The sequence below is a fragment of the Podarcis raffonei genome, chromosome 7 (assembly GCF_027172205.1).
Source record: "Podarcis raffonei isolate rPodRaf1 chromosome 7, rPodRaf1.pri, whole genome shotgun sequence".
NCBI lineage: Eukaryota > Metazoa > Chordata > Lepidosauria > Squamata > Lacertidae > Podarcis > Podarcis raffonei.
The window spans coordinates 569731-596101 of NC_070608.1; the positions used below are offsets into that span (position 1 = coordinate 569731).

The 26371-nt window shown below is 46.4% G+C and overlaps 1 protein-coding gene and 1 long non-coding RNA gene across 7 annotated transcripts in view; one reads left to right on the forward strand and one right to left on the reverse strand.

Moving 5' to 3' along the window:
- SPATC1 (spermatogenesis and centriole associated 1) overlaps positions 1–21262 on the forward strand; it is a 44573-nt gene extending 23311 nt beyond the window's left edge. The window contains exons 3-6 of one of the 6 annotated variants that reach the window (XM_053395005.1): positions 8161–9916; positions 9974–10785; positions 16843–16982; positions 20860–21262. In XM_053395005.1, the coding sequence (XP_053250980.1) occupies positions 8161–9916; positions 9974–10785; positions 16843–16982; positions 20860–21189 (3038 nt within the window). In that variant the 3' untranslated portion in view covers positions 21190–21262. Of the gene's footprint in view, positions 1–4902; positions 5293–8160; positions 10790–16842; positions 16983–20859 lie in introns of those variants that run through there. The other 5 variants (XM_053395004.1, XM_053395006.1, XM_053395007.1 and 2 more) reach the window with 5 other exon arrangements.
- Positions 11373–20760, reverse strand: LOC128416933 (uncharacterized). The gene is made up of 3 exons (XR_008331363.1): positions 19060–20760; positions 15844–18944; positions 11373–15633 (listed from the first exon to the last, which is right to left on the reverse strand). It is a non-coding gene; the product is annotated as an uncharacterized LOC128416933 (long non-coding RNA).
- Positions 21263–26371: the final 5109 nt, after the last annotated feature.

Here is a 26371-nt window from a genome sequence, read left to right on the forward strand (position 1 = left end):
AAGTCTGTTCCAAAACCAAAGCGTTCTAAAACCAAGGTGTGCTTTCCCATAGAAAGTAATGCAAAATGGATTAATCCATTCCAGACTTTTAAAAACAAGCCCTAAAACAGCAATTTAACATGAAATTTACTATCTAGTGAGACTATTGATTCATAAAATTAAGCAATAATCAATGTACTGTACTATAAAATAAATAAGACAGTATTGTAGATGATAAAAATAAAAATTACTTTTTTTTCTTACGTGTACTAATGATAGTCAATATTTGGATGGGAGGCTTTTATCCATTTCTGCAGTCACACAACCAATCAATCAGTAGCTGAACTCGGTTCCACACAGTCACAAAAACGAAGTTACAAACCAGTCACAAGGCAGTCCCATAAAATGAAGAACAAGTCACAGTCAAAAAATGAAAAAGCCACACAAACAAAAACGCAAAAAACAAAAGCTCCAAATATCACCTCTGTGTTGTGTGGGAGCTCAAGACTCAACACGAAGCCTCTGATTAGCAGCGGGGGACTCAATTTACAAACGGAACACACTCAACAGGAAGTGGAACATGTTTCGCTTCCAAGGCAAAGTTGACAAACTGGAACACCTACTTCCAGGTTTGCAGCGTTCTATTTCCAAGTTGTTCATAAACTAAGCTTGTCCCACATAGAGATTTCTCAGGAGGCAGATAAGGTGATCAGGCACTCCCATTTCTTTAAGAACTTGCCATAGTTTGCTGTGGTCGACACAGTCAAAGGCTTTTGCATAGTCAATGAAGCAGAAGTAGATGTTTTTCTGGAACTCTCTAGCTTTCTCCATAATCCAGCGCATGTTTGCAATTTGGTCTCTGGTTCCTCTGCCCCTTCGAAATCCAGCTTGCACTTCTGGGAGTTCTCGGTCCACATACTGCTTAAGCCTGCCTTGTAGAATTTTAAGCATAACCTTGCTAGTGTGAGAAATGAGTGCAATTGTGCGGTAGTTGGAGCATTCTTTGGCACTGCCCTTCTTTGGGATTGGGATGTAGACTGATCTTCTCCAATCCTTTGGCCACTGCTGAGTTTTCCAAACTTGCTGGCATAATGAGTGTAGCACCTTGACAGCATCATCTTTTAAAATTTTAAATAGTACAGCTGGAATATCATCACTTCCACTGGCCTTGTTATTAGCAGTGCTTTCTAAGGCCCATTTGACTTCACTCTCCAGGATGTCTGGCTCAAGGTCAGCAACCACACTGCCTGGGGTGTACGAGACATCCATATTTTTCTGGTATCATTTCTCTGTGTATTCTTGCCACCTCTTCTGCTTCTGTTACATCCTTACTACTTTTGTCCTTTATTATGGTAATCTTTGCATGAAATGTTCCTTTCATATCTCCAATTTTCTTGAACAGATCTCTGGTTTTTCCCATTCTATTGCTTTCCTCTATTTCTTTGCATTGCTCGTTTAAGAAGGCCTTCTTGTCTCTCCTTGCTATTCTTTGGAAATCTGCATTCAATTTCCTGTATCTTTCACTATCTCCCTCGCATTTTGCTTGCCTTCTCTCCCCTGCTATTTGTAAGGCCTCGTTGGACAGCCACTTTCCTTTCTTGCATTTCCTTTTCATTGGCATGGTTTTTGTTGCTACCTCCTGTAGCCTCCATCCATAGTTCTTCAGGCACTCTGTCCACCAAATCTAAATCCTTAAACCTGTTCCTCACTTGATTTAGATTGTATCTTATTGGCCCAGTGGTTTTTCCTACTTGCTTCAGTTTAAGCTTGAATTTTGCTATAAGAAGCTGGTGATCTGAGCCACAGTCAGTTCCAGGTCTTGTTTTTGCTGACTGTATAGAACTTCTCCATCTTTGGCTGCAGAGAATATAATCAATCTGATGTTGATGCTGCCCATCTGGTGATGTCCATGTGTAGAATTGTCTCTTGTGTTGTTGGAAAAGAGTGTTTGTGATGACCAGCTTGTTCTCTTGGCAGAACTCTATTAGCCTTTGCCCTGCTTCATTTTGAACTCCAAGGCCAAACTTGCCAGTTGTTCCTTTTATCTCTTGACTCCCTACTTTAGCATTCCAATCCCCTGTAATGAGAAGAACATCCTTCTTTGTGTCATTTCTAGAGGGTGTTGTAAGTCTTCATAGAATTGGTCAAATTCAGTTTCTTCGGCACCGGTAGTTTGTGCATAAACTTGGATTACTGTGATGTTTTTGTCCAAAACTCCATGGACAAAAACAACAGGCATATAAAAGTTTTAAAAAATAAAGTGTTAAAGTCATGTGGAGTTTGGTCCCAAGTCTGCAATGTTGATTCCTTCCTTCCTTTGGCAATCACTCGTATGCTGAGTAAGATTGTCTTCCATAAACATGGTTTTAACAATGAGTCCGTAAGTGACTGTGGAGGCCAATTCCAGAGCCACACGTCCTTCCACAGTGGCGTAGCTGGGGAGGTAGCTGCCCCCCATCAATAAAAATCAATACAAATCTGAGGTTCTGCTTCCTCCAAAGCCCTACAAAAATCTTGGTTATGCCCATGCCCTCTATATGTCAGGGGTGGGGTGGGTGGCTTGGATCCTTTCCACTTTCTCCCCCCCCCCTTCACTGCCCAGCTTTTTCTCCATTGCCTCCAGGTCCACATTACTTGTCCCTCCCTTCCCACTAAAAATGTTAACCCAAGGCTTGGTTCTTTAATATCCTTTGGGCTGCAGCCGCCTTGTCTTCCCTGCTCTTGCCTCTCACCATGGAGCCTGACTTTTCTTGCTTCTTGCTCTGACCACGTCCTCCCCACTTACCTCTCTGGCTTCCTTTTCCGTTTCCCCATAAGGTTCAGCTTCTTTCCTTTCAAACCTCCTCACAGTCAAGCCTCTTGGCAGCTCCATCCTCTTTACCATCTCCAGCTTTTCTGTCTATGGGACTCCAGCCTGCTTGTCATTAAATACGCCTCCTGCTTCTCAAATACAAACGTTCTCTCTTCCTCTGGGCTTCTGATCTTTCTTATTCTAAAAGGCATCTACCCTGCTTCTTGCCTGCTATTTCCCCCCTCAGATGAGAAAGAGCCACTTTGGGAGGGCCATGGTTGCCCACGCAACTCCACCCGTGGCAGCGTATCCAGGCAAGCCTTGCAAAGACCCTGTTCCTTTTGGCCTGACACCCTGCAGAGCCTCTGCAGGCCACAGGGAGCAAGAGGGACCCACGACACAGCTTGGCATAAAGCATTTTCGTTTATTAAGCCCTTCATATATAGTGGTACCTTGGCTCTCAAACTTATTCCGTCCCAGAAGTCCGTTCCAAAACCAAGGCATTCCGAAGCCAAGGAGCGCTTTCCCATGGAAAGTAATGCAAAATGGATTAATCGGTTCCAGACTTTTAAAAACAATCCCTAAAACAGCAATTTAACATGAATTTTACTATCTAATGAGACCATTGAGCCATAAAATGAAAGCAATAAACAATGTGCTGCAGTCACAAAATCAGTCAATCAATCAATCAGTAGCTGAACTGGCTTCCACACAGTCACAAAAACAAAACAAAAAGAGCCACAAAAACAAAAACACAAAATAAATAGCAAAACCAGACAGACCTCAGCGTAACACTCAAAATGGAAATGTGGCACTCAAATCGTCAGTGTAACACTCAAATCGTCAACGTAATACTCAAAACAGAAGTGTGGCACTCAAATTGCAAGCATAACATTCAAAACGGAGCATATTCAGCTTCCAAAAATAGTTCACAAACCAGAACACTTACTTCTGGGTTTGCAGTGTTTGGGTTCCAAATTGAGCACCAAGGCGTTTGAGAACCAAGGTACCAATAGTCTCTAAGCAGTTTACAAAGATGCAACACAAAATAAAAATCAGCTATGATAAAATCAAACTATAGTTAAAATGCCTGCTGAAATAACAAGGCCTTCTGTAGGCACTGGAAGTTCAGTGGGGAAAGGCTCGTCTGACCTCAGCTGTAATGGCGTGCCAAAAACTTCTCCTCCCTCTCTGACCCTTGACATTAACTAATTGGTGAGCCGGCAAGCAACGCCTTGCTATTATCCTGGGATGACTGGCCAGTGTCTCGTACATGCCAAGTCCTATTTCAGAAGGAAATCATAGTTGCAAAAAGCCCATTGTGGATTTAGCAGCTAGCTGTTTTAACACATAAAAAGTATATTTTAAATTTTGTATAGAATATAATGGCTGGAGTTTGAGGGGTTGTAGCCAACTACATTTTACTCAAAGCAGACTAATTTAATTAATCTGTTAATTATGTCCATTAATTTCAGTGGGCTTACTCTGTGTAGGACAAACATGGGCGACAACCCTGAGACTATTAATACCCCAACATTGCATGGGAAGAGATCCCACAACGTAGCCTCTGGCATTTCCCGTCAAACAATCTCAGGCAGCAGCTGCCGGTGGGTGGGTGGGGCTTGGAGAGCCACTGCCAGTCAGAGTAGACAGCATCAGGGCTGGACAGACCCAAAGGGTCTGCGTCAGGACAAAGTAGTTTCTTCTGGACTTCATATGGTAACGGGGTTTCTGCGGCTTCTGTCCGTTGGGATGGGTTTCTATTACTTTCACTGGGGGCACAAATAATTATCTATACAGTGGTACCTCTGTTTAATTACTTAATTCATTCCGGAGGTCTGTTCTTAACCTGAAACTGTTCATAACCTGACGTAACACTTTTGCTAATGGGGCCTCCTGCTGCTGCCACCGCACGATTTCTGTTCTCATCCTGGGGCAAAGTTCTACTTCCGGGTTAGCAGAGTCTGTAACCCAAAGTGTTTGCAATCCGAGGTACCACTGTATCACCATCAATAGTATTTACATTCTCAGTTACTTTATATAAAAAAGAAAAAAGTCTCAAACAACTTGAAAAGTGAACACAATGTGCCTTAATGCTGCTCTTCTCTCTCTCTGTTCCGCTCTCTCCGCAGAGTGGAGCTGACCCCTTCCTGCAGCTGACAACAGAGCAGGCTTCAACCATCATGGAGCGCTACAATAACATCATGGACCGCCTGAAGCAGCTGGGCTATGACCCAAGCGTCCACCCTACCCTGACGGAGCACATTGTCAACACTTTTGGCATCCTCCGGGATCGGCCAGACATGACAGGCGCAGAGGCAGCCGCCTACAATGACATAAAGTATCTGCAGGAGGTGGTCAAGAATGCCACCCCTCCAGACATGTTCAACAACTGCATGCTGCTCCTCAACTGCCTTCATCAACTGTCTCAGGATGACGGGAAGCCCTTGTTCATATGGTGAACCTCCCCCCCCCCCAGTGCACACTGTATCACTGCAAACACAATAAACCATCTGAAAATGTCTAGTGAGTCTTCTTGTGTAACCCGCAGACAATTTGTGCCACCTTGTCCAGTTTCATGATTTGGGAGAGGGCCAGTCTGGTGTCCGGCCCCCTCTTGGCCCTCAGCTGGCCTTCTTCAGAAGTGCATTAATTGCCAGCAAGCCAGAACATAAAGAGCAAGGGGTGGTCATGATTAGAAATATACTGAAATTCATTGTTACAGGAGGATATTCAAAGGGTAACAGGTTGGCATGAAGGCAGGGTTTACTTTAGGGGAAATGGTCTGCTTGAGTGATGACGGATCTGCTAAGCCATGATTGTTTCATAAGCAATAACTATTTCCATAAGCCATAATTACGACAAGACTTGCTACTGAAAAATAATCAATGTTAAGATGCTCTGTAGTGATGTATTAACTCCGTTCTGTGCTCTGTATTCTAATACTGGTATTAATAGCTGGTTAGTAAAAAAAGTAACTTTTCATCAAACTGGTCTTAGAAATGCTGGTGTTAAATAAATAATTTCTCTGTGCCTTCTGCTTCAACATTTGTCTGAAGGTGGCAGCTGGGCTTAGAAACTAAATGCCAAAAAGCAAAACAAAGTCTATTGTGATTTCAAAGGACAGGAGTGTAAATCAGTGAATTCTCAGGGAGGGCTTCACCTGTCAGAGGAGGCGACTTCTTTGCCAAACCTGCCCTCCACCAAAGTGCAGCAGCAGCAGCAGCAGCACCTTCTCCTCCCTGGCTATTCTCTCTTCCTGTTGATCTCTGGCGAGTGCTTTTGGCAAATCTTCTCACTGCACAAAGTGTGTTGTTTTTAATCTCCTCCAAGGTTAGGCCAGGAGGGTGCAGTGGCTCACACCGGCCACCACAGCAGCAAAAGGAGCCTCTCGGTGCTATGTTCATTTCTGAATTTTCTGATTGTTTGCAAAAGGTGGGGGGGGGGAGATAGTCTTTCACTCAGACACTGACATCTCTAGTGGTCAAAGTGTCCTGTCAGAGGCCTGCAGGCAGCAACAGAGTGCTGAGCTCCTAAGACCTTGGTTGCTGCACCAGGGGCAAAGAGCCCCAGTAAGAGCCTCCCCATTTACATGCTTTCTCCCGACACCATTTTCCCAATTGAAGAGCATTCAGTCTGATGGTGGAGCCCCTCAGCAAAGAAAAGCCAGGCTGCTAGTTCAAGGATATAGCAACAAGCTAAGCAATAAAGTTACACCAGACTGCATTAAAATAGTCGTGTTTCTTTTGGCCTCTTGATACTTTGTTTTTGTGTCAGTTTCTCCAATAATGCTGTTTGCCAAATTGCATTGTATCATTGGTTCATAATCAATAATTGTAATGATTTGCATGTCCAGGCAAGTTGTTTTTGCTGCAGTTAATGGAAGTGTTATGAGTTCTTGGTTTCTAATTCGCAACATATCATGACCATACAAGTTAAGTATAGGCAGTCCTGGGGTCCTGTCTGTCTTGTAATTAAATATATTTCTGTAAATACATTTTCCCATAACATTTCTATTTTTGGACACTCCTACCACAAGTGCTAATATGCCGCTGTAGCAAGACATCCTCTCCAACACATGGGAAAACTGTTCGGTTTTATATAGGCTAGGAGTTGGTCCAGTCTGTTCCATGTCTTTTCTTCAGTATTTAAGTCTCAATTCAGTTCCCGCCACCTTCTCAAAATTTTGCAGAGGAAAAAATTGAACCTCAATTATAGATTTATACAAAGATATTAATCCTTTTGTTATTATATTATATTTTACTCCACTATAATTTTTGCATGCTATTGTCTGATGACTTTGTTTTTAAACTGGGAATTTGTTAAAAATTGGTAGTCTAAAAATTGTGATATTTGAACATTTGCCTGTGCAATTTGCATCACATTAATGGTAAGCAGTCATCTATCTTTGTAAAAATATTTCAAATATTACAATTGCTTTTCTTTCAACACCTCTATATTATAGAGTCTATATTTATTTTTGAAAACTGGGTAGAAGTGTAATGGAATAATGGGTGAGAAGCCTGCAACCAGGACTTTGCCCATTTTGTCCAAATCTTGAAAGTTGTAAGTGTGAATGGATTTGTAAGCCAGGTTAAGGTATTACTTTCATAAAGACACCATCTATTTCCAAGTTCTCTAATGTGCTCTACTGAGCTCCTTTACTGCCAGGTAGGTCTATCATGTTGATGAGTGGATGTGTGTAGTAATCTTTATAAGGGCATCTTGGGAAATGGCTGAAGGGAGAAGGAGCAGCCTGTATGAGCCAAAGAGGATGGTCTTGTGATAGAAACAGGGTGTGGGATAAAGTAGTGTGAGGTAGCCTCAGAACACCAAACTTGAAATTGTTATTGCCTTGCCAGGCAAATTGTCTAAACTGGATCATGAGATGGTGACCCTGATAACAAGATCAGGGAAAAACCCAGGTCCTGCCAAATGAATGTACAGAGATTTTTCCACCTAAAGAGCAGTCTAAGTATTGTGAAAACGGCTTTTCAAGTAAGGGATGGCTTGTTGAGAATTTGGGATAAGGATATCAGTAGGATTTGTCTACCCATATCCAGCTTTCAAAAAGATTACTGTTCCTGGAGTGCTTGAAACATGCCCTCCTTGTTTCAAGATACGAATCTTATTTCCTTGGAGAGGAGCCTGGGCTTCTTTCTCTGTGGGTGGGCTTTCCCCTCCTCCAAGAATGGTTCCTTCTTTGGGACAGAGCCCACATGGGTGCCTCCAGCACCAGGCCATGGCCACCGTCAAAGATGTGCTAGGAGTGGGAGGGAAGAAGAGCTGGGCAACTTCTGAGGGATCTTGATGTGTCTCTGCAGCCAAATCAACCAACATCTCTCTCTCTCCCTCTCTCTCTCTCTCCCCTCCCCCCCCTTTCTGCACAGATGGTGGCACAAGTTCCCTCTACCTCCAGGGTGGTGCAGCTGGGCAGCCCAACCTGCCTCGGCAACGTGGATTCTGCTTTCAGTGCCCCTTTCCTTGGCACCCCCACAAGCCCCAGCTGGCCCTGCCAGCCCCTCCCACCCCTTCCTCCAGCCTCGCTCCCCTAGCTACCCAGAGTGCAACTTCCCAGGCAAACTTTGGCCTTGGCAACCAGAGCCGGTCTTTGCCCCCACCCTCTCCCATCATCGTCGTGCCCTACTACAGCCCGCCCCCTGGCCACAGCGTCACCAGTGATGCCTCCTCCTCCACCGTCACCTCTGCAGCTTCCAACAAGTCCTTCTATGCACTCAATGCCACTGAGGACACCTCCTCCGCTGCTTCCTACCAGGCACCAGGCTACCGAAGCCTGCCCTTGCCCCCCGGCCCCGGCCCCTTCCACCAACCCAACTACAGCCTGCCCCTTGGTCACAAGATCCCTTATGGCCCCCTCCCATCTTCCCCCACTATCACCTCTGGTGCCTTCTATGACTCCATCCAGGGAGAGCCACTGAGTTTCGGTTCTGGCCAACAGAGCGCACCTCCATCTCCCATCTTCTATGCGGTCAATGCCAATGACACCTCCTCCTTCCCCGCTGCTTCCTACCAGGCACGGGGCCACCAGAGCCTGCCCGTGCCCCTGCCCTCCACGCCCAGCCCCTTCCACCAGTCCAACTACAGCCTGCCCATCAGCAACAAGCTTGGCTATGAGCCCCTCCCCTCCTCTCCTCCTCCCTACCAGTCCATCCAGGGCGAGCCACTGAGCATTGGTTCTGCCTACCAGAGCCAGCCCCCATCCCCCATCTACTATGCAGTCAATGTCACTGATGATGCTTCCTACCAGTCTGCTGGGCGCCGGGCGCCAGGCCACCAGAGCCTACCCCTGCCCCCTGCCCCCTTCCACCAGCCCAACTACAGTTTGCCCCTCAGCAACAGGCCCATCTATGAACCGCTCCCCATCGCTCCCACCACTTCCTACCAGTCTGGCCAGCGTTACTCACCCGGCTCTGCTGATGGCCAGCTCTGGTGGGATTCGTACGCACCACTCCATGATGAGACAACTATGGGCAGCATCTTGTCCAGACGAGAACTCTTCACAAACACCCAGCGAACCCCACTCAGTGCAGGAACCTACTTTGACGAGAACATAGACGACTCTGCTTTCCATCGGCCTGTCAGGCCCAGGCCTCCCCCCCTCCAAATGCCCCCCCCAGGGTTCTCCCCCCCCTTTGAGTACCCACCTCCCATGATAAATCCCGATTTATCTCCCATACCTTACGTAATGTTTAACCCTAGAAGGGTGGGTACCAACTTCTATTATCCCTCCCCTCGCCGCATGCTAAAGTTCTTCCCACACCTGTATCAAAAGCTGCATGAGATTCCGTCCCCAGACATGGACCAAAGCCAACTCCATGAAAGCCCACTCAGTGAAGCCTACTTTGCCCCAAACATAGACGAGACTGCTTTCCATCGGCCTGTCAGGCCCAGGCCTCCCCCCCTCCAAATGCCCCCCCAAGAAGTGTCCCCCCTCCTTGTGTACCCACCTCCCATGATAAATCCCGATGCATCTCCCATACCTTACCCAAACTTTAACGCTAGAAGGGAGGGTACCAACTTCTATTATCCCTCCCCTTTCCGCATGCTAATGTTCTTCCCAGACCTGTATCGAAAGCTGTATGAGGTTCCGGCCACAGACATGGACCAAAGCCAACTCCATGATGAGTCAACTATGGGCAGCAACGTGTCCAGACGAGAACTCTTCACAAACTCCCAGCAAAGCCCACTCAGTGAAGCCTACTTTGCCCCAAACATAGACGAGACTGCTTTCCATCAGCCTGTCAGGCCCAGGCCTCCCCCCCTCCAAATGCCCCCCCAAGAAGTGTCCCCCCTCCTTGTGTACCCACCTCCCATGATAAATCCCGATGCATCTCCCATACCTTACCCAAACTTTAACGCTAGAAGCGAGGGTACCAACTTCTATTACCCCTCCCCTCTCCGCATGCTAATGTTCTTCCCAGACCTGTATCGAAAGCTGTATGAGGTTCCGGCCACAGACATGGACCAAAGCCAACTCACTGACCAGACCCAAAGCCATGATGAGGCACCTACGGGCAGCACCTCGTTCAGACGACAACTCTTCACAAACTCCCCGCAAACCCCACTCGTTCCAGGAACCTTCTTTCACCAGTTCATAGACGACTCTGCTTTCCTTCGGCCTGTCAGGTCTCCCCCCCCGCAACAAGTGTCCCCCCTCTTTGTGTACCAACCTGGCATGATAAATCCCGATGCATCTCCCTTGCCTTACCCAGCCTTTGACGCTAGAAGCGAGGGTACCAACTTCTATTATCCCTCCCCTTTCCACATGCTAATGTTCTTCCCAGACCTGTATCGAAGGCTGTATGAGATTCCACCCCCAGACATGGACCAAAGCCAACTCACTGACCAGAACCAAAGCCAAGCAGCCTCTTCTCAAAGCCCAGCAGTAGCATCTCAGGCCTTCAACCAGAGCCAGCCAATGGTCGTGAGGCCAAAGGAGCGCCGAGGCACCGACAGGCAAGCCACCTCCCTGAGCAGCACCAAGTCAAGCAGAGGTGGGTGAGTGTGTATATGTGTTTCTGTTGTGTAAGCAATGTGTGATGTTTCTGGGCCCTGACTGGGCATAGTGAGCTGATCTTCTCACAGATGGTCACTTTCCATTGATATAGCTCTACCACAGACAGACACTATCAACCCCAAAGAGCTGAACAGTTACAGCGCAACCGAACTCAGGCAGAGTTGGGGCATTTCCTACCATAGCTGTCAGGCATGGGGGAATCTCTCCTCCCCTAGTAGCATCAAAGAGCAAGGAAGAAACAAAGAAGTTCATATTTATGGTTTTATTTAGTCATTGTGGTACAAGGCAAAGAATCCAGTCCTTAACTCCACAGTAACGTTGCTCGCTCTGAGCTCCTCCTCTTCTTTCCCCAGCAACAGCCCTTGGCTCTATGAGGGGACTCAGGAGTCAAATGTAGCCGAGCCCTTTGCTCTTGAACTCTAAATGAGCAACAGGTACATGGGGATGGTGGCTCTTCTATGCTTTCCAAGAACATTTCTGCTGTCAGCACTACCCCTCCTTCTCCTAATGCCTCATAACTAAGCTGCTCTGAGTTCTGCTGTAATTCAATTGTGTCTCCCTCTTCAGTTTTGGTCTGCTGGGGTGACTTCTATAAAACTCCTTTTGCAAGTCCAGGGCATGAACATATTCTGCACATTCCCAGTATCTTTCTTCTGGCCCATACCCGCTCCACACAATCAAGTATTGCAACCTCTTCCTTCTCATTTGCGAGTCTAGAATTTGTTCTACTTCAAACTTTTCCTCTCCTTCTACCAGGACTGGAGGTGGAGGTGTTTGTCTAGGTGCTTGGTAAGGGTGCGCAGGCACCACTGGCAACGACCAGGATCTATGGAATACAGGGTAGATCTTCATTGATACCAGCAACCTGAGCCTGAAAGTCGCAGGATTGATCTATTCCATCACTTCAAATGGCCCCCCTCTCTGGCGGTCCAGTTTTCTATATCTATCTTTCTGAAGTAAATAATGTGTTGACAACCACATATCCCACCTTGATGTCACTACCTGGCTGTCTATGCACATCAGCTGATTTTTTATATGCCTCCTTAGAACAGTCCAAACGCTCCTTAAGCAAACTCTGGTTAGCTGTCAATACTTCTACGAAGTCATCTGCTGCCAGCACTGACAGGGTGTTGGGGATGGTATCCATGACTGGCAAAAAAGGGGGTCTGTTGCGTTGAAGCATGAAGTGCATTGTTGTATGTGAACTCCGCCAAGGGCAGTTTGGACACCCAATCATCCTGCTGGTAGTTCCCATAACTACGGAGATACTGCTGCAACATGGCATTAGTCCTTTATGCCTTTCCATTCGTCTCTGGGTGTCAAACTGAGGTGAAGCACAACTCTACCTTGAGTAGTTGCATGAGCTGCTTCCAGAACTTTGAGGTTAATTGGGCTCACCTGAGATCACTCTGAGAGCACGTGCAACTTGAACACATGGTCTACAAAGAGCTGTGCTGTTTCTTGGGCTGTCAGAAGTCCCTTACAGGGCACAAAGTGCGCAATCTTAGTGAACAGGTATACCACCAACCAGATCACTGTCTGCTGCTGCGATTCCGGCAGATCAGTGATGAAGTCCATAGCTATGGTTTGCCAAGGGCCTTGCGGGGTGGGCAACGGTTATAGCAAGCCCGCTGGCACTTCTCTGGGTCTCTTCGCCCGCTGACACATTTCGCAGGCTCTGGCATATTTCTTGACTTTCTCCCTTAACCTCGGCCACCAGAATTGCCTCATCACATGGCATAGCGTCTTGTGCTGCCCCAAGTGTCCAGCTGTAGGGTTATCATGGCATTGACGTAAGACCTTGGCTCAGAGGTCTCCCTCTGGAACATAAGAGCTTCTCCTCTATACAGGAGCCCATCCTTTTCCAGGAACCTCTCCACATCACTGGCATCCCCCCGCAGCACCACTAGCTCGCCTTTCGCGAATGCATCCTCCCTTGTCTTCTGCTGGAACTCAGAGACTTCCACAACTGACCCAGCTGCTAGCTGTAGCTGCTCTGGCTTCAAGTTGTGCCTATACACTGGAACTGGCTCATCATCCTGATATTCCGGCTTCCTGGAAAGGGCATCTACTCCTTGATTCAAACTACCGGCTACATACTGGAGTCCAAAATCAAATCTGCCAAAGAACTGCGCCCAACAAATCTGCCGTTGATTGAGACATCTCATCATCTGCCAATACTCTAGATTTGGACTTTCAGTGTGCACCTCCACCTGGCGTCACCCCCTCCACACTTCAAAGGCTTCTTTGATCACTAAAAGTTCCTTCTCCCAAATGGTGTAATTCTACTCGGAAGGAGTCAGCTTCCTGGAGTGGAAGGCACACGGGCGTAGGTTGCCATCTTGGTCTCCTTGCAGCAGCACCACCCCCACCACCCTGTCAGAGGCATCCATTTCCACAATCAGCGGCCAGTGAGGGTCTACATGTGCTAGGTATACCGTTGAGAAGAATATGGTTTTGAATTCAAATGCCTGCCGCACCTCGGCTGTCCACTGGAATGGCTTCTTGCCCCTCAAGCAATCTGTGAGGCGTAGTGAGTCTTGGCACGAACTTGAAGTAGCTGGCAAAACCCAAGAATCTCTGCAGATCTTTCTTTGCCTTGGGTTCCTGCCATGACACTATGCTCTGCGCCTTAGCAGGATCCATGTGCAACCCCTCCAGTGTGAGGCAGTGACCTAGGAAATCTACTGTTGATACACGAAACTGAGACTTTTCCAGCTTGGCACAGAGTTGATGTTTCCACAGTCTCTGCAGCACCTCTGTCACGTGACGTACATGTTGCTCTGGCTTCTCTGAGTATATCAGCACATCAAGGTAAACCACCATGAATCTATCCACTAGGCCTCTGAGGACATAGTTGATGAAGGCTTGGAACGTTGCTGTCCCTGACGGCAGTCCAAAGGGCATGACCAGGTATTCGAAGCTGCCATATCTGGTGCAGAACACTGTTTTCCACTCATCTCCCTCTCTCACACAGATTGGTTATAAGGCCCCCTCAAATCCAACTTTGTGAAGATTTTTCCTGACCTCAACCTTTCCAATAAATCCCCAATGTGTGGTAGCAGACAGCAATTGGACACCATTATGTGGTTAATCTTCCTATAGTTTGTGCACAATCTAAGTTCTGAGGTACCGTTTTCTTCACGAATAGCACAGGGGCGCCTCCTGGTGCCTTGGGCGGTCTGATGAAACCCGTTGCTAGATTCTTCCAAAAACTGTCTCAAAACCACAAGCTCTGCTTGTGACATCAAATAGATGCGACTGGTGGGCAATTGCGCACCTGACAGAAGATCTATTTTACATTCATAAGGTCTATGGGGCAGTTGGCTCTCCTCTCCAGTCAGAGGGCTTACTTGTATGCAAAGATTCCACTTAGACCTCTGAGTGTGGAAACAGATGCAACTTGACTAGTAAATCACTTAAACTACTCTTAAATTAGTTGAAAACATATTAAATATATTATATGGAAGTTTATTTAATATTTTTATTAAATCTACTACTTCCTTACATTTTAAGGCCCTCCACAGCTGCAGAGAGCCTCAGCAAAGCCCTCTACTGCTGCAGGGAAGAGCAGCACATCCTCCACAGTGGTGGGGAGGTATGGCGGGACCCTCTGCCGCTGCGGGGAGGTGCAGCAAGGCCCTCCACCACCACAGATATATATCGTGCTATATAATGATGTTTAGCTGGTGATATATTGTGATGTTGAAAACCAGATACTGGCCAGCCTTACAGGTAATATGTTTCTTGTTTCCTCGGCACCACCACCTTACCTATCTGAGCAAATTGCCCTCTATCCCCAGATGTTTTAAAAAGGAGGATTAATGGAGGATGAGAATATCTATGGTTTAAAATCATGGTGGCCATGGGGCTCTCTCCAGAATGAAGAGGCAGCGTGGCCCTGAATAAATAATAAATAAAATCATCTTTCATTTTAATAAATAAAATAAAAATGCATGTTTGTGGAGGGGGGTTATTGGTCCGTTTGATTCTTAATGTATTTTTGTCTCGTGTTTATTTTTATGTTGTGAACTGCCCTATGATCTTCGGATGAAAGGCAGAATACCAATTTAATATGCTTCTGGCATCTGTCTGTCTCAGGAGACAATGAGCAGTGCACCTTTATGGGTAAAGTCAGACTGTTGGAGAGTTATAACATCTGCTGTAGCTGTAGAAACTGATATGGGAGAGACGTGTTATGTTTCAGCTAAGGCAGATAAAGGCATCCAGTTGAGCTGATGTAGGTGTACCATGGCATTTCTTCTTTCTGCACTCCTCCCAGAGGTCTTTTCTCCTCTGGTCACTGCTGTGGATGCATGACCTGATTGATTGCCTCCAGGCACTGCAATTGTCAGCAAGAGATTCCCACACTGTGGGGTTGATGGTGCCAGCATTCATGTTATATTCACAGACAGGTCTGTTGCCTGAAGCCAGTTCTCTGTAGAGCACATCCTTAGGAATCCTGCCATCTTTTATTTTGCGGACATGATCATGCCAGTGTAGACGTCGCTGAGAGTAGAGTGAAAACATGCTGGGAATGTGGGCTTGAGAGAGCACATTTTTGCTTGAGTCTCTATCCTGCCATATGATGCCCAAAATCTTACTCATGCAGTGTGATCCAACACAGGAGCCTAGTAGGCCTTCATCTTGGTATTGGTCATTAGCATCACAACAAAAAGCTTTTATCCAAGAGAAGCCTTGCGGTTGTGGGGGGGGGGATCTCCCTGTGCTTTAAAAATCAGCTTGGTATAGGTTGTTAGCATCACATTCTGCCATTCCCTTTTGGAAAGGCAAGAAATTGGTTGTTAATAGTCACGGCAGTCACCTTTGTTTTTTTTTTGTTTTTTTTTGTTAGGCATCAACTACATTTTATTTCATTTCAATTTCACTTCTCTCCTTCCCTTTACAAGCATTTTAAATACTTCCCCCTCCCCGAGGGCGCGCACAGACAGGCGGACGGGCAAGGGAAGCGAAAGAGGGCGCGCGGAGGAGCGCGCAAGACTTCTCCTCGGCGCCCAAGCGAAAAAGCAGTCACCTTTGTTCTTGTAGAGGGTCACAATGCTGGAGTCATGCATGTCTTGCGGCATGGATCCTGCATCCCAACACAACAAGAGGAAGTAGTGGAGGTGCAGCATGAGGGAGGACTTGAGGCCAGCTTTTAGGAATTTGGTACTGTCCTGGGACTTTTCCTCATGCCTGAGAGTTGATGGCATTCTTCAGCTCATTGAGGGAGGGAGGACATCCAGCTCTCCCAAGACAGGCAGTGTCTGGATGCTGTCAACTGCTGTGTCAGCAACCATGTTTTCCCACAAGTACAGTTCTTGATAGTGCTCTGCCCACTGCTTCATCTGCTTTCTATTTCACAATATACCTATATATGATTTCATAATATCTTGGATCCATATACAAAAGGTCAGTTATGGTTTAAGAAGGGTTTTTTATTGGCGTTCATCTGTCTTAAGAGACAATGAAGTGTGTCTCCAGGGGTTTAAGGAGTGATACATAACTTTTTGGGTGCCTTTGGTTATGAATGAATTTCAAGCAGAATGTCAAATTATATTAGTGATTATATAAGTGAAAATAAAATATATGGTTGAACAGTGTCTTGGCATGTTACATTCCAATAATTAACAAACTATTTTTCAATAAATATTGTTTAGTGCACTTCATTCAATCTCTCTTTCATAATATGCAAGTTTTGTCAACAGGACTAAACCCTATATTCTTTTGTGCCATTGGAGGATGTCAACCAGCATATCTACAAACACACACACATCACGTTTCTCTATCCAGGCAAGTCAGAGGCACCTCAAGGACACATCCTGCACAGGCAAAAGCACTCAAGGAGGGCACGGAGGATGTCCAGTGAGGGTGCAGTATGGGGACAGTCCTAAGGGGGCTGCCCTGGCCCTAAGGCTTCCCTGAGCAAATGTAGCACTTCGTTGGGTGTCCCCCTCAAGGAGGAGTTGGGAGATCTGCTGCCTACTGCGGTATCCTGCTGGACTGACTGGAAATCCCCCCTTGGTCCTTACAGATCCCAAACTGGTAACCATGGAGCGAATCGTTGGAGAGATTGCCTTCCAGCTGGATCGCAGGATCCTCTCCAGCATCTTCCCTGATCGGGTCCGCCTCTACGGTTTCACCGTCAGCAGCATCCCTGAGAAAATCCAGCAGGTGAGGGGAGATTCCCCTGCCCCCCACTCCCCAGTCCTAGCCCTGCTGTGGTGTGTTGACAGGGTGCAATCGAAGAAGATGGAGGAACAGGAACCCTGAAAGCTGCAGCCCAGAGATGGGAAGACGCAGGCCTAGGGGCTAAACATGGCCCCTGAGGCCTTTCTGTTTGGCCCCCCAGGACTTTCCCCAGGCCACATTCCTCTGGCCCTGCTTTGCCCTTGTCCTGGCTCCTACCCAACACCTAGAGTAGAGGAAGACACCTTTATCCAGGCAAGTAATGGTACAGTTTCAGCAGCAGACACCGTGCTCAAGCATCGCAGTTCAGGAATTTAGGAGCAGGCCAAGGAGTTAAGGACTGGCGTGGGACGCTCACTCACAAGATTCCCTTGTCGTGCGGGAATATCAAGACTGCAAGAGTGCACACCATCAGAGCGGGCGAGTCTGCTCCATCTGCAAAGGCACTGTCAGCTTCTAGGCCACAAGGTTACACCCTCCAGCTCAGGATCCTGGTCAGTCACTGCTGCCTCCTGTCCAGCCTCCAGTGAGTGGATCAAAGCCCTCCATTGAGTCTTCCTGCTCCACAGGAATGTCAGGAAGAGAGACGACACCCCTGCTCGCCCTTCCAAAGTGACCAAAGCCAGGGTGGAAAGGAGATCCCACTTCAACCGAGGTTCCCCAGCCCTCACCCCCGTTTCTTCTGCATCCTCCATCAGAGCCTGCCAACCCCAGCCCAGTTTTGACAGAGCTGCTGGGCTCATGAGGTCACTCTCTTTGAGTGTTTTTGCCTGGATGGAATGTGTGTCTTTGATCTCTTTATAATGGCTCCGGCTTTCCTGGATGAAGAATAGAGAGTGGTACGTGAGTGACTACAGAAAGCAGCCACTCTTTTCTATAGGTAAAAACAACAATGGTTGCTCTGCCCACTCGTGCCTCTGGCTCTGCCCACCACTGACGTGCACCCCAAATAAAGTAACAGAGAAGGGGATGTGGCCCTCAAGCTAAAAAGCTTCCCTTATTGCAACTCCTGCCGTGGCCTCTTCTCCTTTCAAAGTTGTGTTTATAGGAAGAATCCGTCTATTCCCACTTCTCTCCGTTATGATGTCCAATTCACCACCTGCATCAGTCTGCAAAGTATTTTTAACGCACTCACAAAAACTCATCAGGCTCTTAAAATGCATTTATCCTGATTTATCCATTTTAATACGCATTTTTGCGTAATATATGTGTTTTTACAAACAGGTTTCTGCAGTCAATATAATGCAATTGTCTGTGTTCTTTTCATTAACACCTTTCGTACATTATTCTATCTGCATCTCTCTGCACATTTATTGGTTGGAGAATGGGTCCATAAATTCCAGCTGGCACAGAATGTTGCAGCCAGATTGCTGATGGGAGCTTCTGGCCAAGAACGTGGTTGCAGAGGATGGCAACCAAGATGATCAAGGGTCTGAAACCGATCCTTATAAGGAACGGTTGAAGGAGCTGGATATGTTTAGCCTGGAAAAGAGGAAACTGAGAGATGTGATAGCCAGCTTCACCTATCTCAAGGGCTGTCACATGGAATATGGAGCAAGCTTGTTTTCTTCTGATCTAGAGGGTAGAACTTGAACCAGTGGATTCAAGTTATAAGAAAGGAGATTTCCACTAAACACCAGGAAGAGCTTTCTGACAGTAAGAGCTGTTCGAAATTGAACGGTCTCTCTTGGGACTCTCCTTCATTGAAGGTTTATAAGCAGAGGTTGTGTGGCCACGTGTCTTGAATGTTTTAGTTGGGATTCCTGCATTGCAGGGAATTGGACTAGATGACCCTTACAGTCCCTTCCAACGCTACGATTCTGTCAGGTGTGCATGAAGCCAAGCCCTGTGACCAATAGGACTCTGCAGGACTGGGGCCTTCCTCAGTTTGTTCTGAAGAAGCAAGGCGCGGCCACACAGGTGAGGTCGATTGGTAACTCACAGCACCTGGTGGCAAGATCCGGGAAGGGATATAAGGTCAGCATTTTCCCTTCAGCTCTTTGCCACAGCAACACGTTCCCTACCTTGCTGTGTTTGACTCCTTGCTTCTTGATCCTCGGACCCTTGACTTTGTGACTCCTTGCTTCCTGACCCTCGGAACCTCGGCTTCTTGACTCCCGGCTCTCTGACCCTCGGACTCTTGGCTTTCTGACTCCTGGCTTCTGGACTCCCGTTCCTGCTCCCACCCTGCCATCTTGCCCCCGGTCCCAACGTCCCCAGCCAGGACTTCAATCGCTTGTGAACCAGACTGTGACAGATTCTATGAACATGTGACACCATTGTTAAAACAGCTGCACTGATGTCCCATCTACTATTGAGCCAAGTTCAAGGTGGTATTAATTTACAAAGCCTTGAACATCTATAGGAATGTCGTTGGTTGTTCCCCAAGTTGGTGATGCTCACTTGACAATGAGAAACCAAGTCTTTAGTGCCATAAACCCAGTCAATAAAGATTCAGCAAAAGCCTGCTGAAAACCTTTCTATTCCGCAAGGCCTATGCAGGCAGTTCAGACTGTATCTTTCCACAATGGTTACCTGATGCTTGGTTTTTTTTACACTTTTAGTGTATGGTTTTCTATATTTTTAATGTTGTAAACTGCTTTGATATATTTTTATGATTGAGTAGTGTGTAAATGTTTTTTATAAATAAATAAACTGCGTCGCAAGATCCAGAGGAGCATGAATCTCAAAGGGTAGCTGCATTTTACATCACTGTTTCAAGAAATGCAATTAAAGAACTTCATGTTAAAAGGCAAAATGAACCAAATATCTCCCCCCCCGTCCCTCATTTGTAGTGGTGTCAAGTTCACTCCTTTTTCCTTTGGTGCAAAACAATAAAGAAAAGTCAGCCTCCATATCCCTCCTGCGCCATGTATTGCTAGGGAGATTCAGGCAGCTTCTGAACAGCTCTGCTTTTTGCTATTTTCAAGTGGCAAAGAACAGAACAGGAAGCAGCCCTCATCCCACAAGGCAAGGAAGCAGCATAGCCCCAGCTACACAAACACAGGGCAAATTTTGTGGTTTCTCTGACCCCTCCCTTTCCAGCACCAACCTGTTAAATGCGAACTGTTTGGCTCCCTCCATGCTCAGAATGCAGCCTTGCCTACGTAGCTCAATCTAAAATGATTTTAGTGAATCACTTTCTAATAAATAAATAAATTGATTAATATGATAAATGTCTTTTTTCCTGTTTGATTAAGCTTAAGGGTAATTTTTGGTTTACGTAAGGCCCGAGTGATATCTGCGTTAAATGCAGTAGCCATTGTCTTCCGAGAGATGGATGCCAACAACGAAGGAAACAGAAATGTACAGTGGTACCTCTGGTTATGTACTTAATTCGTTCCGGAGGTCCGTTCTTAACCTGAAACTGTTCTTAACCTGAAGCACCACTTTAGCTAATGGGGTTTCCCGCTGCTGCCGCGCCGCCGCTGCGCGATTTCTGTTCTCATCCTGAAGCAAAGTTCTTAACCCAAGGTACTATTTCTGGGTTAGCAGAGTCTGTAACCTGAAGCGTATGTAACCTGAGGTACCACTGTAGCTGCCTATTCACAACATGTGCCTACAACTTTCTCTGACTTTGGGGTTTGAACTCTCAAACTGACTGGCTAGGGCTGATGGGGGGATAGCAGCTCCAAACCAAAGGAGGGTGCCAGCTTGAGGGTGGGGAACTGGCACTGACCATAGGGATTAATCAAAGATGCCTCTCCCCCCTCTTCTGAAGATGCCAGGAGCGGCAGGAGTTTTTCCCATTTGACCCTCCTGGCTGCATAAACCTGCAGCTCCATAAAGGCGGCTGGGGAGGCTGGGCTTCTTCTTGAGGGCTCAGAAACCCTCTTTTCTAATGCTGCTTCTCTCCCCACAGGCAGCCAATGACCCCCTGTCTCCAATGTCAGCAGAGGAGCGCCAATCCATGGTGGAGCGCTACGACACCATCATGAATATGCTGAAGCCAAAGGGCTATGACCCAAACTTCCACTCCAAGTTCACAGAGCACATCGTCAACACCTACGGGATCCTGAAGGAGCGCCCAGATGCGGCAGGGCCCGAAGGAGACGTCTACAACAACCCGAGCTACCTGCGGCAGGTGATTGAGCAGATCGTGCCTCCGGAGAAGATGACGGACTGCCTGACCCTGCTGGACTGCCTCAGTTTCATGGCGTCCACGGACGGGAAGCCCTTGTTCATCTGGTGACCATCCGCCTGTCCCCCTCCTGGCATGCCATCCCACTACAGCCACAATAAACCATCTGGAAACAGCTGGCAAAGCGTCTCGTGCAAAGTCCATCCCACCGGGGGGGGGGCCTGCCACCACCACAGTCCTTCCGTTACCTGGAAGGAAGCCATTCCGAGGGCACCTCGGGGTCTTCGACAAACGGACCCCAAACCCCACAGTCCTAGGCTGGAGGAAAGCTGCCTCAATCCCAGAACCAGAAGTCCAAAGCAACATGGCGGCTGGCTGAAAAGATGCCGTCCAGTCGGCTGCCGGTGCTATATACAGTACCGTATTTTTCTGTGTATAACACTGTGTATAAGACGATCCCTATTTTTTGAGCCCCAAATTAAGAAATAAATAATTGCAACATTCCGTGTATAAGACGACCCCCAATTTTAAACTTTGGGGGGAAATGTAGTCTTATACACGGAAAAATCCTGTAATCTTTAGAGGATGTCCAAAAGCAGCCCTGTATATGGAAGCTTTGTGTGAGGTTTTATTGTGTTTTTTTATATATGTTGGAAGCTGCCCAGAGTGGCTGGGGAAACCCAGTCCGATTGGAGGGGGGGCTACAAATAATATATAATTATCGTAGCCCCCCTGCCATCGGACTGGGTTTCCCCAGCCACTCTGGGCAGCTTCCAACATACCATATTTTTCCATGTATACAACTAGGTTTTTTCCCTTAAAAAGAATGACAAAATGTGGGGGCGTCTCATACACAGAGGCCATCTCCCCCATTTTCTTAAATCGGAGTCCCCCAAAATAGAGGGCGCCTTATAGATGGAAAAATACGGTATATAATAACACAATCAATGAGCCGATTGAAAGGTGAGGAGATCATTAATTAACTGGCTTTGTTAATGGAAAAATCCGAGGGCTCCCTTGGACAAAAACAAAGACACCAACCAGGATAACTTGGAGCAAAACAGCAGCCTGTAGGCTTGGCCTTTATTGAACTGTTGCAACAGGGTGCTCCCCTCACTTGCAGGCGAGAGGAGGGACCCAGAAAAATGGTGTGCAAGGCCTTATAAAGACTTTTGAAATTGCCACCCTGTAGATCAAGACCACCCCCAGAAACATCTTACATACATCATAGAAGAGGCGGTCCAAAATAGAAATTTTAATATTGTTTTTCTCCTGTTGTTGTTTATCTCCTGTCTGGCAGGTTACTTGATTGGATTTCCTGGGGAGCCTGGCCAGTCTTTTGTAATGATAAATACTTACCGTATTTTTCGCTCTATAACACGCACACGACCATAACACACATGTAGTTTTTAGAGGAGGAAAATCCGTAGGCATGCCACCCGTAGGCATTCCCTCCATAACACGCACAGACATTTCCCCTTACTTTCTAGGAGGAAAAAAGTGAGTGTTATGGTGCAAAAAATACGGTAGTTCCTGGGCCAGGTCACAGGCTCACACCTTATTCATATCTTAAATGTGCCCTGAAGACAGGATTTGTGAAGGAAAAGACAATGGGGAGGCTTTTCCAGTTTGACCTTGCAGAGAGTCAGTTTAGGAATCAAAATGGTTCCAGGTTGGCCTTCCTGTGCTGATCTAGGTATGTGCTTGGTTGGTACACTTAGGAACATTACCGTATATTTAAGACCATAAAATTCCTATTACAGCCTAAATCAATTTGGCAAAGTGGGGGGATGAAGAGGAAGTCTACGCCCCTTCTTGGATACCTTTCTGCATGGCGGGCATTACAAGTAAACCATTGGGAGAACCTTTTCAAGCTATAATCCAGCCGAAACGTTTTATTTCCTACTAGGAAAGTTTAACCTTGAGCTCAATCTAGAACCTGAACCTGACCTACTTTTAAACGTCAGAAAGGCCTCCTTCCTTGCGGCCTTCCCCGGACCTTTCCGGCTCCTATTTCCGGAGAGGAGCCCCGAGGCAAAGGCAGAGGCCTAGTCCTTCTGGCCGGGCTCCCCCCCACACACACTTATTTCTAGCCCCCCATTCGGAAAACGGTGAAAACACAATATACATCTCGAAAGAACCCGTCTGAAATCACAGGCAACCATAAAAAAGCCCTCCAAACTTACGCCTCCAGCGTCCCGAGAAGAACCTCGTCCGGCGGAAAGGGAGTCGCGAAGGCGCCAGGCGCACCTCTGTGGGGAGGGAGCCCCATAGCTTGGGGGGGTCCTTGTTGTGACAGGGGCATCTCGTCTCCCCCCCACAAGACGCCAGGCCAGGTTCTGGGGAGCTTCTGTGGGGGGCCCTGAACCTGTTTGGGCTGGCCCCCCATGGCCCCCTCACAGACCCACTGGGTCAGGTTCTGGAGGGGCGTCTGGGGGGAGAGACTTGGGGGGCGCAGCAGCAGAGCCAGTCCCCCCAAGAAAGCTTTTCCTTCTTCAGGCTGCCCCATCTGCCCTGGGGGGCTCTGGGGAAAGCCCGCCTGAGGGGGGGGTGTCCTGAAAGGCAAATCAGTTTAAGGATGGCGGCTGCCTCTGAGCCCCGCCATATTCAGAGGCGAGGGGGGTTTGCCCTCAGAAAGCGCCCCGCCGCCCCAGGCCGGCCTCGCTCTCCAGAGGAAACGGGAGCCCCGTCGAGAGAGATGGGGGCAGCAAGGCGGGGGGCTCCCTTCTTCAGGCGCCCCCAATCCCCCCAGGTCCCATGGCGCCGGGGCAAGGAGCTGCCCCCCAAACGCGCACCCCACACATCTCCTCAGAGAGGGGAAAAGGCGCCAAGAAGGAGGCGGGAAAAGGAGGCGCCGCTTGGACAGAGAAGCGGGCCGAGGCCGCGGGAGGAGGTCGCTCGCTCTTTCTTTCTTTCTTTCTTTCTTTCTCCTGAAGGCGGACTACAGATTAGGCGGGGGGTGAACAAAGGGGGGGAAATAAAAAGTCATTTTTTTATATACAGAGAGGGAGAGAGAACCTTCCTCCACAGAAAAAAGCAATGAAAACAGACGCGGAAAGAATTTTCTATATTTCTATATCTATATCAGGACCACCTTCGTCCATGAGGAAAAAAATAGGTTAAATATAGAATGCATATTTAAAAAAGCATAACTGTAATATAAATATTTGTTTCCAAAAATTTTATTGGTTTTTACAATATTATAAACAAACAAACACACGCAAGACAAACAAAAATCGTAGCCTTATTGAAAATTACAGTTATTAACTTTGTTAAATGACTTCCTCGCTTCCCCTTGGTTGAATTTCATTGCATGTCCTTGTAACGGTTTTCCAAATCCCTTTTTTTTTGAAATTTAACTTAAACATTAACATCCTTAAATCTTCTCCTTATAAACATATTAATTTATCACTTAACATAAACAAAATCCTGTAATATGCTGTAATATACTATACTGTAATATAAATATAAAATATAAATTTAAGAAACCACAGAAAGAGGGGGAAGGAAGTCGAGTCTTGAAATGTTAAAATGATTGTAAACTTATTGAAATGTATAAAATGGAAAATTGTAAGTAGAAGAAGAAGACCAGGGCTATGAAATGCAACCAAGAGGAGGGTTGGCATCAAGTCCCAAGAGTCACGTCTGGCCTTAAAAGAGGAAATTCCTGCCCAAAGAGGACTCCTCAGAAGCACAAGAAGCAGAGATCCTGCAGGAATCCATGTCTCTCTCTTTTTTTTTTAATAAATTTTTATTGGTTTTACAACATATAATTGACACACAAAAACTAACAACAACACACTAACAAACAAACATAAAAACACGTATAATTTCTTAACCTTTTTTTCTTAAACCTTATTTCAACGACTTCCCCATACCTCCCTTTTCTGCATCCCTATTTTAAACTTTCCCAGCAACCCCTAATTTCAATTACTAATAATTCAATTTCATTGATCCTTTTTCTTTTACCCAATTATTTGTCACTGCAATTCTGTTTTACAATACCCAAGACATTTTAGCACTCATTAATTTTACAACAGTTCTTAAGGTAAACTTTAAATTTCTTCCAATCTTCTTCCACCGTCTCTCTCCCTTGGTCACGGATTCTGCCAGTCATCTCAGCCAGTCCCATATAGTCAATCACCTTCGTCTGCCACTCTTCCAGCGTGGGTAGTTCTTGTGTCTTCCAATACTTTGCTAAGAGAACTCTTGCTGCTGTTGTAGCATACATAAAAAACGTCCTATCTTTCCTTGACACCAATTGGACCACCATGCCCAGGAGAAAGGCCTCTGGTTTCTTCATGAAAGTGCATTTAAGCACCTTTTTCATTTCATTATAGATCATTTCCCAGAAGACCTTGATCCTTGGGCACGTCCACCAAAGGTGGTAGAAAGTACCTTCAGTTTCATTACATTTCCAGCATTTGTTATTGGGCGTATGATAAATTTTTGCAAGCTTGACTGGGGTCATGTACCACCTATAGATCATTTTCATAATGTTCTCTCTTAAGGCATTACATGCCGTAAACTTTATACCGGTGGTCCATAACTGTTCCCAGTCAGCAAACATAATGTTATGACCAATGTCTTGTGCCCATTTAATCATAGCTGATTTAACCGTCTCATCCTGTGTATTCCATTTCAACAGCAAGTTATACATTCTTGACAGATTCTTAGTATTGGGTTCCAAAAGCTCTGTTTCTAATTTTGACCTCTCCACCTGGAAGCCAATTTTCCTGTCCTGTTTAAAAACTTCATTTATCTGATAATAATGAAGCCAGTCTCTTACTTTAGATTTCAATTTCTCATAACTCTGCAATTTCACTTTTCCCTCCTCATGCTCTATGATTTCCCAATATTTTGGCCAATTGGATTCCATATTTAGTTTTTTCACTTCTTTAGCTTCCATTGGTGACAACCACCTGGGGGTTTTATTTTCCAACAAATCTTTATACCGAATCCAAACATTATATAGTGCTTTCCTAACAATGTGGTTTTTAAAGCCTTGATGGATTTTAACCTTGTCATACCATATATATGCATGCCAGCCAAATCTGTTATTAAACCCTTCCAAATCCAAAATGTCTGTGTTCTCAAGAAGCAGCCAGTTTTTCAGCCAGCAAAAAGCCGCTGATTCATAATACAATTTTAAGTCCGGCAGGGCAAACCCCCCTCTTTCTTTTGCATCAGTTAGTATCTTAAATTTTATTCTGGGCTTTTTGCCCTGCCAGACAAATCTAGATATATCTTTTTGCCACCTCTTGAAACAATCCATTTTATCCACAATCTGCAA